Genomic DNA, 17,668 nt, shown 5'->3' on the forward strand with positions numbered 1-17,668 from the left:
ATAAAGAAACTTCAACTTTTCTTCTTTCCCTCATGAAATGGTAAAAATCTTTATTGATGGCCAAGCCCTCGATGTGTTAAACCATCCAACCCATATAAAAGACCAGATTGTCATTTGGCTCATCCAAAATCATTTCAAACAGTAATCATCAATTTTCAAGAGATTCAAGTATCACATGTTGAAAAAATGTCAAATTGACTCAGTTTTGTTCCAAACTTGAACTACCTTTAGTCATAAAAAAAATAGTTTTGTAGGGCAATTTTATCAAAATTTCAAGATGCTTTGAAAGTAATGGAGAGTTCTTCATTTTTGTAAAGTAACATCTGCTATTGTAGTATGAAGATCAAAAGTTTTAAATGATAAGATAAGAATTTTTGTGAATCTTTTCTCAAGGATCAAGAGGCATGGAACCATTGAAATCAAATTTGAATTAGCACACGATCTCATGGGGGTATCCATCTTCGGGAAGTAACTTCAAGAATTGGGAATGATATGACAAGACTAGCAAGAAAGTTCTTTTGTGATAAAGTGATTGGCAATTGCACAAAAAGATCATAGAAGAGTGTGCAAAGATAAGAAGAATGGCTTTCAATAGAGAAAGACACTGAAATGAAATGATGAGATAAAGGTAACTTTCCTCCTCTCATGCAATCATGCATGCATGCACATGACCATGCAACAGTGAGGTTGGAAATTTTCTATGCAATAGTCAATATTCACACATATTTCTATGCATTGGGAAAGGAAAAAATCCATGCAACACAAAAAAACTATACAAAGACATCAAGCTTTGATTAATTTGAGAACCACTTTGAAACATTTCAGATAATTAATGTCAAGATTTTTTAAAGTTACGTTGCCTTAGTTTTCGAGGAGCCATATTTCCTAAATTCTCCAAGTACATTCTGAAGACCTCCGGGCACATTATTCTCTTAAATCCTCCGGGTAATTAGTGTCAAGATTTTTTAAAGTTACGTTGCCTCAGTTTTCGAGGAACAACATTTCTTAAATCCTCCGGGTACATTCTTAAGACCTTTGGGCACATTATTCTCTTAAAACCTCCGGGTACATTTCCAAAGCCTTCAAGGAATTAGTTTCAAGATTTTTGAGGAGCTATATTTTTCTCTTAAAACCTCCAGATATATTTTCAAAACCTCCGGGTACATTTTTAAAACCTCCAAGTACATTCTATAAAGCCTCTGGGTACATTTTCTAAAGCCTCCGGGTACATTTTTTAAAGTCTTCGGGTACATTTTCAAAACCTTCGGGCACATTTTTCTCTCAAAACCTCCGAGTAATCAGTTTCAAGATTTTTAAAGTTACGTTACCTCATATTTGAGGAGCCTCATTTAAACGACAAAAAAAAAACAAAAAAAACAAAAAAACAAAAAACAAAAAAAAACCTTGGTAAGAGAATTAAAGAATTAGTCAAATATAGTGTCTAAGTCTTTGCACTATTTCAGATTTTCGAAATGCGCAAAGAGGGGCAGTTGTAGACACTAATAAAATTATAATAAAATTTTATTAATTAAAAAATCATAAACAAAAATGAAAATGACAAAAAATGAATTTGTTTTTTTAAAAAAAGGGTACGACTAGCAGGGTGCAGAGGCACCTTGCCAGCCATCACTCTCACCCTGCCAAACGTGAAAAATTCTCGTCTGGCAGAGTAGTGGGAGCGTGCCCCCTTTAGCCCAGTATAAAAGGGGCACTGTAGCACGAGGGGAAAGGAGGAGCAACCCAAAAACACAGAGAGCCAAAAAACCTGCAAAAAGCAACCAAGAGGAATCCCTAGCAACAAACAATAAACAAAAAAACCTAGCCACCAGAAAAAAATCAAAAGGATCCTTAATCTCTAACAGCCAGCAATCCCTAGCCACAAGAATAAGCAATAAAAAATCCCTAGTAAGCTTCCTAGCATCCACAAAAAGAAATCCACAATCAAACCCAAAAAGAATAAAAAAAACCAAAAAAGGACAACAAAAAATCATAGGTAAAAAGGTTTTATGTGCCGCCAGATCTGGTACTTGGGTTGCCGCCGATTAGCTTAGGTAGTGAGAGAGGGAGAACGGTTGGGTTTTCTTTGAGGGGGATTTTTTTTAGGTTGATTTTTTTTTTAGGGAGATCTGGGTTTTGGGGGTGCCGTCGATTTTAAAGAAAGAGAGTTGGGGCTCGAGCTTACCACCGGTGAAAGGAAGAAGCAAAGGAGAGAGATTCATTGGTAGTCGGTTGGGGGGTACCGTCGATTGTAGGAGTCAGATTTCACCTTGGGGAAGTCAGATTCGGCTTTGGGGAAGTCCAAATCGGAGTTGAGTAGTCAATAGAGGGTACCGCCGGCTATAGGAGTCAGATTCAGCTTTGGGTTAGTCAATGGCCAAAGAGAGAGAGAGAGCGAAAGATGGGGGTACCGTTAGCTGTACGAGTTAGATCCGGCCATCGAGGTCCTTGCGCCGGCGATGGCATGAAGCTCCCCTAACCGCCGGTGGTTCGTGAAAGGGAGAAGAGTTGAGAGATTTGAAAAAAAAAAGAGAAGAAAAGGTTAATTTTTTAGAGAGAAGGGAAGAGAACCAGGCGGGTAGAGAGAGAAACAAAAGGGGAAAATGGGGAGAGAACAAAAAAGGAAGGTTTTTATACTTGGATCTAGGCTAAAATGGTGCCATTTTGGGGGGACAAGATTGGGCAGCTCAAGGGCATTCAAAGCAACACCATTTTGGCTCAAGGAGGCTGAATACTTGGGGCATACTCACCGGCTTTCTACTAGATTGATGCGTATTGGGCTAAGTTGGCTTGAATCTTGGGTAAGTTTTAAATCTTGGGCTATTGTTTGTGATAGTTATGATGATTTTCTTAATGTAGCCTTATGTTAGTAAAATAATGGGAACTTAGTCTATTAACATGGTAATATAAATTAAAAATATAAAAAAATCATTAAAATAGAAAGCATAAAAAAATAGGTAAATACTGAAAATAAAAATAAAAAATATATAAATGAATGGAATGAATGGTAGGTTAAATATTTATATAATAAAATTAAATTTTTAAAAAAAATGTAAAAAAATTGGAAATTATTAGATTATTAGCGGAGTGTTTTTGAATAATAAATATAGAAGAGAACATGGGAAATATTCATGTACAATAAAACATATCCTTAGTGAAAATGAAAAAATAAAAAAAGAAAAGACATAAGAATAAGTAAGCAATCAATAGAAATCAAGTAAGAGAACAAATAAAATAAAAGTGATACAATAAAGTATAAAGGGATAGATAAAAGATAATATTTGTTAGCAAAAGTTGAAAATAGTATGACAAAGAAAACATTAATTGCAATAATAAAATCTATGTTTTTTTGGGTCCATATTAATGGCTATGATAGTACATAGATTGAATGTCAAGGCACCATAATATTAATCATAGGGATAATAAATAATGTACCGATGATAGGATGATCGGTCGGGACGCGAGAAGTCACAATCTCGAGCCCATATTATCTAGGTTCGAAATCCGAATCAAGGCTCCATCAGTACGATGGGAGGGCCTCGATTTCAAGATCCTGAAATTTTTTAATAAATAAAAAATTTAACTACACAAAAATTATTCAAGAACAAAAAATAATGATAAATAAAAATTTTACTACATAAAAATTAGTTGAAAAATAACAAATTAAAATTAAAATATATAAAAATAAATTTTATATTTAATTTGTTTAAAAATTAAAATAATAATAAAAATAATTAATTTAACAAAACATAACATATATTTCTATTGCATCATGCATACCACTGCATATAAATATTTCTGTTTTTGAGTTTAAGCCCCGATGATGGGATCTCCCGAGGATCTTGCGAAGGCGGGTATTTCTCGAAAAGTTCCTTAGGTGAAAAGATGTCATCGGGTCCCACCAGTATGATGGGAGAGCTCGAGAAACATCTTTAATAAAAGGCTTTAGCTCGTATTAGGTTCATTATTCACGAAAATATTATTTTTTAAAGAAAAAAGTACGATAACCCCTATGATGAGAATTATTCGTTGAATTTGCGAAGGCGAGTTTCTCGGGTAATTCCCTAAGTGAGAGAACACCTCGGACCCCACTAGTATGATGGGCGGGTTCGAGGGAACGTACTCAATAAAAAGTTATTCGTCCGACATTTTTATCTCACGCCATGCATCTCATCTTTCCTCACATTTGCATTCCATTTTAGGTTAAATATGAGATAAAATAAGAGAACAATAACTAAGGAAATATAGTGAACTTAAAAAATTAAAGCCTAATAGGATAATCTAAAAAATGGTACCGTTCATGGAACGGGCGTCCCGAGGGTGCTAATCCTTCCCCGAACGTAACCGTACTCCTGAACTTAGATCTAGAAAAATGTAGACTAGTTTAAGGTTCTTTTCGGTGGGCTTAAAATTAATTTAAGGCTTCATCGATTAAAATCGAGTCAATAGGTGGCCAATCGCACCTAGTAAAAAAGATTGGTGGCAACTCCTAGCTTTAGAGTTTTCACTCGCGTCAAGCGGTCTGGTTCCCAGACTCGCACGTTACGACAGACACATAGAGTCGATTGCCTTTGGCAAAAATCAGTCCATCACTCACTTAAAACCGTCTGGTCTTGCCTACCTAGGCGTGTTCCAGTATGGACTATGCAGTAGCTCTGCCCGTACCTCACTGATGGCAGCTAGCGTGGCCTTCTGGCTCAATGTATCGGCCATTAGATTAGCCCTGCCTAACTTATACTCCAGCACATAGTCAAATTTTGCCAAGAAGTCTTACCATCTAGCTTACTTTGGGCTTAGCTTCTTTTGGCTTCGGAAGTAAGACGTGGCCACATTATCAGTCCGAACCACAAACTGAGCCCCCAGCAAATAATGTCTCCATGTGCATAAACAATGGACCGCAGCCGACATCTCTTTCTCCTAAATCGTATACCGCCGCTCGGTATCATTCAGCTTTCGGCTCTTATACGCAAGTGGGTAACTGGCTTGCATCAGTACCCCGCCTATGGAAAAGTCGCTGGTGTCTGTTTACACCTCGTATGGCAGTGTATAATCTGACAATGCTAGTACTGGCTACTTGCACACTGCTTGTTGCAGCTGCTCAAAGGCCTATTGGCTCACTGCATCCCACACCCACATTATTCCTTTCTTCAACATGTCTGTGAGTGGTGCAGTAATGGCTGAATATCCCTTAATGAACCTTCGGTAATAGTTAGCCAACCTTAAGAAAGACCTCAGCCCCTTCACCTTGGTAGGCAGCTCTCACTTTCGGATAGCATTAAGCTTGGACAAGTCCATCCGAATTTTTCCACCCCCCATAATGTGCCATAGGAACAGCATCTCATGCAACCAGAAACAGCACTTTTCCTTCTTCACATACAACTCATGTTGTTTAAGAGCCTCAAACACCAACCTCAAATGTTCCACATGGTCATGCAAAGTATGGCTATAGACAAAAATATCATCAAGGTAAACAACCACAAATTTATCAAGAAAAGGTTGTAGTACCTTGTTCATCAATGTATAGAATATTGCTGGGGCATTTGTTAATCCAAACGGCATACCTAAGAACTCAGGATCTATACCGAGTGACACACACAGTCTTAGCTATATCCCTTGCCACTACCCGAACTTGGTAATATTCGGACCGTAAATCCAGTTTCGAGAACCAATGCACACTGCCCAACTGATCGAATAAGTCAGCTATGAGTGGAATGGGGTACTTGTTCTTGACTGTCAGCTTGTTCAAGGCCCGATAGTCAATGCATAGCTGTAGTGAACCATCATGCTTCTTTTGGAACAAAACCAGGGCACCGAAAAGAGACTTGGATGGCTTGATAAACTTAACATCAATAAGCTTCCCAAGTTGTTTTCTCAATTCTACCAGCTCGGGAGAGGACATCTGATATTGTGCTCTGGCGGGTGGCTGTGCCCCTAGCACCAACTCAATGTTATGATCAACCTCATGGGTGGGCAGCAAACGGTTCGGCAGCTTGGGAGGCATTACATTGCGAAACTCCTCCAACACCTCAGTCGGAGCCTCAATCACACTGCTTGGGGTATCCCCCAAACTCAACACAGTAGCAAAAGTCTGCTCACCCTTACGTATGCCCTTGGCCAATTGCATGGCAAACGATGTTTTGGTCTGCTGGGCACGCCCTTGTCTGACCAGCACTATGCACTACCCCATTGGGTCTAGGATATATATGCAGTAGTTGTGTGGCATAAACATAGCTTGAATGCTGTCCAAAAATTCAATCCCCATAAATACCTTGTAGTCATCCATCGGAATCACCTCTATATCCTCAACCCCATACCATTATCCCAACTGCACATTTATCCCTTTAGCAATGCCCTTGGTGCGCATCCTCTTAGAGTTTATAGTCTTAACCCAACCTTCAGCACTATCAGCCTTGATGCCCAGCTTGGCGGCACCTTGTTTAGACATAAATAGATCAAAGGTACCCCGTGTCCACTAAAGCCTTGACTTGTTGTCCAACCATAATCAAGTCTGCGTACATGAGCCCCTTGGCTCGGTTGCCAACTTTGTTCACTGCTCCCAATAGCATTGAACCTAGCTTGACTGCCTTAATCGGTTACTGCTCTTCCTCCAAGGAAATGGCCACCAGCTTTGAGCGCTTGGGGAAGTCTCTAACCCAATGAGGGCCATCACACAAGAAACAACTCTTTAGCTTGTCCTCTTTATTTCTGGAGGGCTTCCCCTTCCACGTAGACTTGCCTTTCCACTTTGGCTGTGGCTTGCCATTGCCACTGTCTTTATCTCGAGGCTACTTTCTTTTATCTGCCTAGCCCTTGGCTTTATCTCTTGCCTTGGCCGATGCAACCTTATCTTTGTCTGAGTGGGAGTAATCAACCAAGCTTTTAGCCGCTGCCATAGCTCGAGTGAAGTCCTACACACCCCTCATCTGCAGCTCTTGTTTAAACAATGGCTTTAAACTGTCCATGAAGGTAAAGAGAGCCTCTTTTTCCCCTAGGTCACCCACTTGTAGAGCCAACTCACTAAACTCTTTAACATACTCTCGAACATCCCCACGTTGTGCCAATCGACGTAGCTTACCCCTAGCTTCATCCATGGCGTATTTCGGGTAAAACTACTTACGTAACTCACTCTGAAATTCAGCCCACGTGAGTACCGGTGCTCCCTTGAGCCTATCATCACATCGCCTTTTCCACCAAAGTGGTGTGGTATCTCCCAAATACATGGATGTCGCAATGATCAGACGGTCATTCGTAGCAATCTCAATAGTTTAGAAGTACTGCTCCAGCCCTAAGAGAAAGTTGTCAATTTCCTTGGCATCCCTCTAGCCGCGAAATTCTCTTGGCTTAGGTACTTCAAGCCTCACATCCGGTCGCGCGGTAGTCTCTTGGCCACCCTTAGCTCTTGCCTTGCGGACTTTCGCTTTCAATTCCTCTAGCTCACGCCTCAATACATCTAACACACTTCCAAGCTAAGAGTTTCTCTCAATCATAGTCTCGAGGGTCTCCCTCACCATCTCTTGGACCTCCCTTTTGAGTTCTTCATCCCAAGCATTGAGCTCATCTAAGTGCTCATCTTGCACATCGAGGCGATCCCGCATTTCGCCCACTATCACTTTCACTCTAAACAGCCTCACATCGAGAATGGATATAAGGTCCCGTGAGGCAGACTTACCCCTTAGATCAACACAAGTTTCCTTTCCCTCGAGCACAGGGTCTAGTAAGCTTGACTTGCTAGTAGTCATTTTTTCACTCAAATAACCTCTTGTAAGGCTCGCAAACTGATTACAAACTGATTGAAAACTGACCCAACCGACTGTCTCGTAGCTGATCACATTGCTCTGATACCACTTGTCACGTGGGGGTTCTTCAGACCACCCAACCGTGCGGCCTTAGGCTCACCCTTAGCTTGGTTTCGAAACCCAAGTCAGCCTAAGTATGGCTAGCAGCTGATTTTCAAGGCCATTAAGACCAAGAAACACACAATATGTAATATGCAATATGCAATGTAAGCAAACACACTTGTACGCAAGGCTCCAGCCCCAATGCTCACTCCGCACACGCACTCAGCACGCACGCACAACATAAGGCTTCCGGTCGGTACTCAAGCACACACACACACACACGTAACACAAGTTTGTCGATTAGTATGCAAGCACACACACATGCAGTAGTAGGCCTTAGGCTAACAAATACGCAAGCAGCAGAAGATTAAAGTAAGAATAGGAGAAAAGAGAACTAGAGAAAATTTGAGAGTAAAAAGTATGTATTCTTTTAGTCATCAACTGTACAAATAATTACAAGTGCTATTTATAGTCTAAATTCCCTCTAAAATTCCCCCTCTAAAAGTCAAATTAGCTTGACATGACAGTTTCGAGTGGGAGAGTACAAAATCAAGCAGTTCAAGCCATTACAGGTGCTAAAGTAGTGGGTTAGACTGTTTGGGCTGCCCACAGGTAGTCTGCTTGGGCGTTGGGCTCTCGAGCTAGTCTAGGCCGTACGCAAGCTATCTGTTTGGGTGATGCGTGGGTTGGCTTGCCTAGGGGCTAATGTTGTGCGCCCCTACTAGGCAACTTGCATCTGTCTTACGCACCCAAGTGGGGGTTCTTTCTTAACAATGCTCCCCCATATGCTGGCACTCCGCAACACCTTCGGGCCTCCTCTAATGCTTTGAACTACGGTCCGTGACACCTTCACTTGGTTTCATTGAGCTTGTGACTCTCAAAAGCCACAAAAACCCTTCTTGCATTAACACTCCTTCAATGGAAAAGTCTGATGCATCAGTGTGGACTTCATACAGTTTGGTGTGGTCTGACAATGCTAACACTAGCTCCTCACACATTGCTTTCTTCACTTTCTCGAAGGCTTGCTAGCTCATTGTATTCCTCTTTCATGCCTTTCCTTTTCTTAGCTTGTTAGTTAATGGTGTAGTGATAGAAGAGTAGCTTCTGACAAATCTTTGATAATCTTTAGCAAGGCCTAAAAATGATAGAAGTTCAATTACCTTAGTAGGAGGCTCCCAATCAAGTATGGCATTCACTTTATTTGGGTCCATCCGAATGCATCTGCCACCAATAATATGTCCCAAGAAAAGTACTTCTTGAAGGATAAAGATGCACTTCTCTTTCTTCATGAACAATTTAGTCTCCCTTAATGCCTTCATCACTTGTGTGAGATGTACCACATGCTCCTCTAGTGTTTTGCTGTAAATGACAATGTTGTCTAAGTATGCAATCACAAACTTATCAAGGAAAAGTTGTAATACCTTGTTCATGAGGGTGCAAAACGTGGCTGGAGCATTAGTGAGTCTGAATGGCATGACGAGGAACTCATACAAACCATAGTGAGTCACACATGCAATCTTAGGCTCATCCCCCTTGGCTATACGTACTTAATAGTACCCTAAGCGTAAGTCTAACTTTATGAACCATGTCGCCTTTCCCAACTGATCGAACAAATCCATAATCAATAGTATTGGATACTAGCTCTTTATATTGAGCTTGTTTAAAGCTCTGTAGTCGATGTATAACCTCAAAGACCTATTATGCTTACATGGGAACAACACTAGTGCACCATATAGAGATTTGGAAGGTTTGATAAATCTAGTATCAACCAACTCACTTAGTTGTTTCCTCAACTAGGCTAACTTTAGAGGAGGCATTCGATAAGAGGCTCGTGCTAGTGGTTATGCCCTTAGTCCCACCTCGATGTGATGATCAACTTCTCTTTGAGGAGGCAACCTACTAGGTCGACTTGTTGGCATCACATCTTTAAACTCATCCAACACCTCCAACACCTCGATCGGAGCCTTCACAAAAGCCTTTAGGGTATCCTCAAACTTGAAGACTGTAGCAAATGTCTCTTTATTTTGTCTTGCACCCTTGGCTAGTTGGATTGTTGATAGTAATTTGGCATTTAAGTTACTTCATTTTCTTACTAGTACTACACATTGTCCCTTAATGTCTAACACACAAATACAATTTGCAAAATGTACAAGCAATGCATTAATCTTATCAAGGAATCCAATGCCAATGACACAATCATAATCATCCATAGGGATTACCTCGATAGGTTGTTTACCTTTCCATGCACCTAATTGTACATCGACTGTTGTTGAGCCCATGGTTAGAACTTCATTTGAATTCACAGTTTTGATGAAACCAACCCTTTATTGGGCTTCAAGCTCAATTTCTTGGCAGCATCCTCTGCCATAAATAAGTCTAAAGCCTTTGTGTCAACGAGAGTCTCCACCGTTTGTTCGCTTACCATTATGTTAGCAAACATGAATCCTTTTTTTCTATTGAATCATTTAGCCTTGATTGTGTTCAACACCATGGATCCAAGCTTTATGGCCTCTATGTCTTACTCATCCTCTTCTTGAATAATGGCCACTAACTTGGCCTTCTTCAAAAAATCCCTCACCCAATGTGAACCATCACATAAAAAGCATGGTCATGGCTTTTTCTCCCCATTTTTGGTTGGTCTCCTCTTTCTTTCGAATGGTTTCTTTCCCTTGCCATTTCTTTCCTTAGAGTGTCAATTTTGGTTTCTCCCATTTTTACCTTTCTCCTTGGGTTTGGAAGTGGGAGCATTGTGGTGGAACTCGTGCCACTCAACCATCGATTCTACCACACTCATGGCCTCTGTGATGATTTGCAGACCTCGTATTTGGAGTTCCAACTTGGCCCATGGCTTGAGCCCATCCAAAAAAGCAAAAAGTGTTTCCCTTTCACCAAGATCGTTAATTTATAACAATAAGTCAAAGAATTGTTTTACGTATTCTCTTACCTCACCTTGTTAGGTAAGCTTCTTGAGTTTGCCACATGCCTCATTATCTGCGTATTCAGGATAAAATTGCTTTCAGAACTCCCTCCAGAACTCGGCTCAAGTGTTGATGGTTGCTTTCCCAAGTTTCTCTTCGCATTTACGTCTCCACCATAGCAAAGCGATGTCCACGAAGTACATGGCTATTGGGTTAATCCATAGAGCATCCTCTGTGATGCCCATGGCTTTGGAGTATTGCTCCAAGCTCTATAGGAAATTATCTACCTCCTTGGCTTTTCTCTTACCTTGAAATTTCTTAGGCTTAGGCACCTTCAAACAAGTACTCAACTAAGCGACTGAGGCACCACTTCTTGTGGTTGCATCTAGTGCAGCAAGCATGTCCCTAAGCCCCCATAGGTCTTGTTGCAATGACTCGACCAACTCTTACAATGTCGTACCTCGATGGTTCAACATCGCCAGTGATTCATTGAAGGTTAACTGCAACTCTCCACAAAGCTCGTCGTCTTTGGACCTCAACTCCTCCATGTTGGCCTCAAACTCCTCGAGTCTGTCTCTCGTATCTCTTGCGGCCACTTCCATTCTGGCTACTCGGCTTTCGAGAGTGGATATCATTTCCTTCTACTTACCTCGCTTGGTTGCACCTCTAGGCTCCCTCACCTCTTAGATGTATGTAGACTGGTCTTTTGTTGACGTAATCTCTCTTCCATAAACCTTAGGTTTAATACCAATTATAACGTGTTGGAAGTTAAGCCCAACCTTGTGCAACCTTAAACTCTTAAAATATAGTTTAAGTAAGCCTTAAAACTAAGAAAAGCAAAAAAGAAAGAAAAGAAGAAAAGAGTGAGCTATTTAAAGAAATGAAATGATTTGTTGTTTCTCCAAGTGTGTTACAAATTGGGAGAAGGAGCTTATTTATAGGCTAATGGCCCTCCTTAGTTAGATAAGATTAGGCTACAAGATAGAGATAAGATATGATAAGATAAGAGATTTAATTTGAAGAGATAATATTCAAATTAAATCTAAATCCAAATTTAATCTAATAAATTTGCATCTAAATCTAGATATACATCAGTAAATCCAAGAGTTCAAATTAACTTAGACATTTTTAAGGGTGTATGAACATTTCTACCCCTATGTTGTGAGCTGGGTCTTGAAATTGGTCTATTAGGCTATTTGGTTTGCTAGTTTGTTTGGGCTATTTAGCTTAGTTGTTGAGCCTAGGTTGGTCTAAACTCTTGGCGTGTGACAATATGAATGATGGAGTTTAAAAATTGTGCATGAAATAATTTTTTTTTTGAGTTAATGTTTTTAATTAATGTAAATGAATATGCTCTTTAAATTTTAGTTGTTAAAATAAATGTGAAGTTTAGTACTTTACAATACAATATGATTACAAGTAATGTGATTGCAAGAAATGTGATTGTATGAAAAATAATATTATAGTGTTTTGTATGGGAGCAAAGTAATAATTAAAATGTAACAAAGATAACATTATAGCATTTGGTTTCCAAATACTTTGTTGAGAATATAATATTAATTTCTAAAGTTATCTCTATTTATTAAAATGTAAATTTAATATACTTATATTTTTTATTATTAATTTTACATAATATCATCTTTTAAATATATTTTTAATACCATATATTTTATTTTTTATTATAATCTTATATATTTTATTTTCATTTTTAATATAATTTTTTATATTATATGTTTTATTTTAATTTCTTTTTTCCTTAAAAGACATAATAAATTTTATTGATAGTCAGTATAACTATCGAGAATAATAAAAAAAATCTTCGAAATCTATATTGAAAAACAAATTATAACATTATAAAATATTTTAACAAAATAACAAAATTAAAAAATAAAAATATTTTTAAAAATATTATAAAATATAATACAATCTAATTATATTAATTTTAAATTATAATCACTTTACGTCCATTAATTATAATATAATTATATTATAATTTTATAATATAATAATTTATTAAAATATAAATAATATAATATAATTTAATTAAACATATTACGAGAATATACTTCCATTCCCCTCCTATCAATCGCTGCCAAAGTGCTAAAGCATGAGGTGAGACCAAGTGCGAAAGTGTCGTCTGTGGGTGGCGGAGGCGCCATTTTTGGCTTTTCTTCACCTTTTGTTTAGGGTTTGTCTGATTGCCTGTTACAAGTAAAGATCATCTTTGAATTTGAATTGAAATGGCATTCCACAAGATAAAGGTGATGAATCCCATCGTTGAGATGGACGGTGAGATGAATCGCCACTCTCTCTTTTCGATTATTATTTGACAAAAACTGCAAACCCTTGAAATCATTGCTTCCTTAATTTGTAACGCAGGAGATGAAATGACTCGGGTTATTTGGAAATCTATAAAGGAAAAGGTAATTTTGTTTTTTCTTTCTTTTTTCTGGGGGTTTTCTTACATTTTTGGACATTTCGCAGCTTATCTATCCCTTCTTGGAGTTGGATATCAAGTATTTTGACCTTGGCGTTCATAATCGTGATTCAACTGATGATAAAGTTACCATAGAAAGTGCTCAAGCTACTCTTAAGTATGTCCTACTTCTTACTGGGAGATTATTACTTACAGATTCACCCATGGTTTGAAATAATCAAACAAACTTCTTCCCCTTTTTCGTTTAATATATTTACTTATACTATTTCATTTTCATGATTGACATTCACCATTGGTTTGCATCCTTTATTCCTTTCCTTTGCAAATTTTGTCTGTATTCTTTTTGTAGGTATAATGTAGCAATTAAATGTGCAACTATAACTCCAGGTATAGATTTCCTAGATGGAACATACTGATTTACATGTTTGAACTGTTTATTTATTTGGCTGACTAGTTGGGTTCTTGCTCTTTTTAATTAAGTGCTACAAACGCATTAAGTTTTGATTTAGTCCCTCTTCTATTATAAAATTTTCATTGTCTTCAATTTGGACGATTGGAGCTCCTAGGCTCTTACTTTGGTATATGTTTTAAATAAGTAAAATGACTAACTCTGTTAGAGACATGCTGTTAATATGATGATGTGGCAAGTCAAATGGCAAAAGCTTTGTCAATCTGGCTCCTTATAGCAAGAATCATTGTTATTTCCATTTTTCTTTACCTTTTATTCTCCACCATTTCTTTCTCTCCCTTGTCTTGCTTAATTGTCATTGCATGGTATCTGAAACTGTGTTGTTTCAATTTCTTACAAATTTAGCCTTTAATTTATATTAATTGTCAATCCAAGTAAAATTATATCCAAAATGAACAAAACTTTGGAAAAATAAAAAGAAAATAACAAAGATTCTATGAAGTGCCTGATACGAATCTCACTTGACTTGACTTGATAGCTTATCCAAAGAAAATAAAAAAGAAAAAAAGGATACTCACTTGATTCTAATTATAACTCCCTTTAAGCAGCCTTCACCCACTATCTCTTCTCAAATTTATCAAAAATGAAAAAAGATATTGTTTCCACCTATGCTTACTTGTTTCTGAAAATTTCCTTGCACAAATGACAGGAACTAATAGAAATATTGTTGAATTTCATTTTTACTAGATCTAGTAGCGGTGGTTGGCAATGGCAGTGATAGATGGAGAGGGAAAGGGGCAGGGAGAAAAAGATAAGAAAATGAAAAGAAAAACCAAAAATAGAAATTTCATTTTATTAGTATATTTGATTGTTACTAATATATTTTTCTGTAAGGGGCCACGTTAATTCAAATTTTGCAATTTGTCTTTCCACTTCTTTGTAAATATGCCATGTCATAATAGCAATAGTTTTTCTGATGGGGTTGGTAATTTTACTTATTAGAACAACATTTCTAAGTGAGACAACATGCAATCATCCAAATTGATGACATGGGTTTGAAGAGAATATTTTGCCATGGGAGAGGGACCCATTCCGGACTTCAATACTTGAAATATATTTAAATTCTACTGTATGAGTTTTGACAGATGAAGGCCGTGTTAAGGAGTTCAACTTAAAGAAAATGTGGAAGAGTCCAAATGGGACAATTCGAAACATTTTGAATGGTGAATGATCCTCCCTTGGTATTACTTTATACCCTGTTTATTTGTTTTCTTATTATTTATTATTTATCTTTTTTGTTTATATTTTGGGGCTTAGAAATGGTTCCAAATTATTTTTTTTTTTGTGACTCCAGGCACAGTTTTCAGGGAACCAATTATCTGCAAAAATATCCCTCGACTTGTCCCAAGTTCGTGACAGCATCTTAATGTTTCCATTTAAATCGTAATTATCGTTGTGATTATTCATTAAACCCTTTTCAGGTTGGACCAAGCCAATCTGCATTGGGAGACATGCTTTTGGTGATCAGTACCGAGCAACTGATATAGTTGTACAAGGATCTGGAAAACTTAAGCTTATTTTCGGTAATATCCTATTTATAATGGAGAGATTTTGAAGATGTTTGGGTTTTGTTCTTTACAGACTCGCAGATTTTTTGTAGAAGAAAACCCAAATTCTTCATTTTTAGTACTTTTATCTTATGGATTTCGATCTTTGCAGTGCCAGATGCAAGCGATGAGAAGATGGAGCTGGAGGTTTTCAACTTCAAAGGTGATGGAGGTGTAGCTTTATCCATGTACAATACTGATGAGGTACATATACAGCATGTGTTGCTGATTGTATGATTCAGCAGGTTGCTAGAAGCCATTAACTATTATTACTATGTTTTTGAATTGAAAACAGTCTATCCATGCTTTTGCTGAGGCTTCAATGAACACTGCTTACCAGAAAAAGTGGCCACTTTATCTTAGCACAAAAAATACAATTCTGAAGAAGTATGATGGAAGGTTCTGATTTGCATTTTAATACTTTTTTCTTTCATTAATATATATGGGCTTTTGTCATGCTTTTTTTTTTTTTTTTCAAATTTTGGATTCTTCTTTCATGTTTGGTACCATTTGAGTTTTTCAATATATTTGATGGTATATTCTGATATTCTTCTTTTTCTGAAGATTCAAAGACATATTCCAAGAAGTTTATGAAACTCGATGGAAATCAAAGTTTGAGACTGAAGGTATATGGTAAGATATAGTACCCAGCGTGGTTTGCACTTGGTTTTTAGCTGGAGTAATTTACATTTGAGTAACTTATTTTGCTGTGTTGTAGGTATGAGCATCGGCTTATTGATGACATGGTTGCTTATGCTCAAAAAAGCGAAGGAGGTTATGTATGGGCATGCAAAAACTATGATGGAGATGTGCAGAGTGATTTCTTAGCCCAAGGTCTATTGTAACTCAAGATAATTTAATTTGCGTCTCATATCATTATAATCCGTTGCAGTTCTGAAAGTGAAAGGAAGAGGCATTTCATTAAGAAACTTCTAAAAAACGTTTTAGTGTTTGCTTGATTTGTGTTGTTCATTTCATGAAAGTTTGTTTGCATGGGTACAGGTTTTGGATCTCTTGGGTTAATGACATCAGTTCTGGTATATTCTCTGTCTCTCTCTCTGACACACATAAACTCACAAACACAAACACACCATTCATACGCGCAAATTTCTAAAATGTGGCGGTTAAGGTACACAGTGGCTTCTAGTAACAGTTTTTGATGTGCTTCTAGCACAACTCTCCAATGCACTACCGTTAAACTGCATCGTGCTTGTGATGGTGTTTTGGCCAGTATGGACTTTTTTTTGTGGATTATCAGCTTTGACATTTCCTGGCAGTAGGCTGTAAAGACAAATATATAAAAAGCACTTGAAAATGGCGAAAATGATGCTTTGAAGAAAGGGCAAGAATTGTTATTTAATTTGAGAAAGAGAGAAATGATAGACACTGTAGTGTTCCAGGTGGCCAATAGAGGTTGCAGGCGGCTGAAGCATGAAAGGAGAAGAACATGTGAAAAGAGAAGGTTGGACATAAGCCCCTGTAGCCTTGGTCTTACTTGTGGACTTGGGATTCAATCCAAAGCTGATCTAAATTTAATTTCCTTTCTCTTATTAGGCTTCATGAGGAGTTGAAACTGGTTCCTTTTGAATATGGCTAAATGTAAGACAAAACAACTGGAGAAAACTAGTTGTAATTGATGATAAATTTTTATGAATAAAAATAAAAAAATAAAAAATTAAATCTTTTTAAGGTTTTCATTCATCATTGTTTAGCCTAGTTTCAAAAGGGTGTCTATATGTAAATTAAGTTTAACATCATATTTTTTTTGGGTAGGTGGGAGGGAGTTGGTGTTGTAGTGTGGATGTAGAAACAATAAAAAGAGTAAAAACAAAAACAGTTAAAGGAAACCAGAATAAAGGCTAAATTTGATGTAAACTTGAAGTTGGAACATGTTCGCTAGGGTTTTGGACCGTAGAATCTCTGGCAGAAAATAGTCCAATATAATATGGTTGCCTAATGTGTCTAAGGACTGTTTATACTAGGGTTGCAGTAGCTTTTAATCCTAGCCTTTGGATGCACATAAACCCGATCTAATTCTAGTCATTCAAACTCATTAAAAGATCGCATGCTAATCAGATGACCAGTTACCAAAATTAGAATAGTAAAAATAAAAATACATATCAAGACAACTAATTTAAATAAGTTTTGATATGCTCTTGCATCAGTTGGGGAAAGGTAATATTGATCAAGAAATCCATCATCCTTAGAAATTTGCAAACGTCCTTGGACAATAGGATATGAAAAACTAATAGTCAAATTTTATAAAGAAACAATTCTTGCTTGTAACATGACTAATAAATTTATGAAGTTAACATAGAGCTTTTACTAACATCAATGTTATCGTAATCTGTAAGCAGGACTGTGCAGCGGTCGGTTGCAACAGGGCAACCGATTGCAACTGTCGGTTGTTCTGATCGGCCTTGTCGGCCGATAGGCTTGGTCGTTTGGGGGGGGGGGGGGGG

General features: G+C 37.6%; 1 protein-coding gene across 2 annotated transcripts in view; it reads left to right on the plus strand.

Annotated features, from left to right (window-relative positions):
• LOC18595004 (isocitrate dehydrogenase [NADP]) overlaps positions 12,825 to 17,668 on the plus strand; it is an 8,251-nt gene continuing 3,407 nt past the window's right edge. Inside the window, exons 1-12 of one of the 2 annotated variants that reach the window (XM_007022733.2) lie at positions 12,825 to 13,042; positions 13,133 to 13,176; positions 13,238 to 13,347; positions 13,540 to 13,577; positions 14,745 to 14,822; positions 14,954 to 15,007; positions 15,081 to 15,182; positions 15,319 to 15,410; positions 15,502 to 15,605; positions 15,771 to 15,839; positions 15,925 to 16,040; positions 16,209 to 16,243. In XM_007022733.2, coding sequence (XP_007022795.2) covers positions 12,994 to 13,042; positions 13,133 to 13,176; positions 13,238 to 13,347; positions 13,540 to 13,577; positions 14,745 to 14,822; positions 14,954 to 15,007; positions 15,081 to 15,182; positions 15,319 to 15,410; positions 15,502 to 15,605; positions 15,771 to 15,839; positions 15,925 to 16,040; positions 16,209 to 16,243 — 891 coding nt within the window. In that variant the 5' untranslated portion in view covers positions 12,825 to 12,993. The remainder of the gene's footprint in view (positions 13,043 to 13,132; positions 13,177 to 13,237; positions 13,348 to 13,539; positions 13,578 to 14,744; positions 14,823 to 14,953; positions 15,008 to 15,080; positions 15,183 to 15,318; positions 15,411 to 15,501; positions 15,606 to 15,770; positions 15,840 to 15,924; positions 16,041 to 16,208; positions 16,244 to 17,668) is intronic. The other variant, XM_018124560.1, reaches the window with a different exon arrangement.

This window comes from Theobroma cacao, chromosome 7, assembly GCF_000208745.1.
Source record: "Theobroma cacao cultivar B97-61/B2 chromosome 7, Criollo_cocoa_genome_V2, whole genome shotgun sequence".
Classification (NCBI taxonomy): domain Eukaryota; kingdom Viridiplantae; phylum Streptophyta; class Magnoliopsida; order Malvales; family Malvaceae; genus Theobroma; species Theobroma cacao.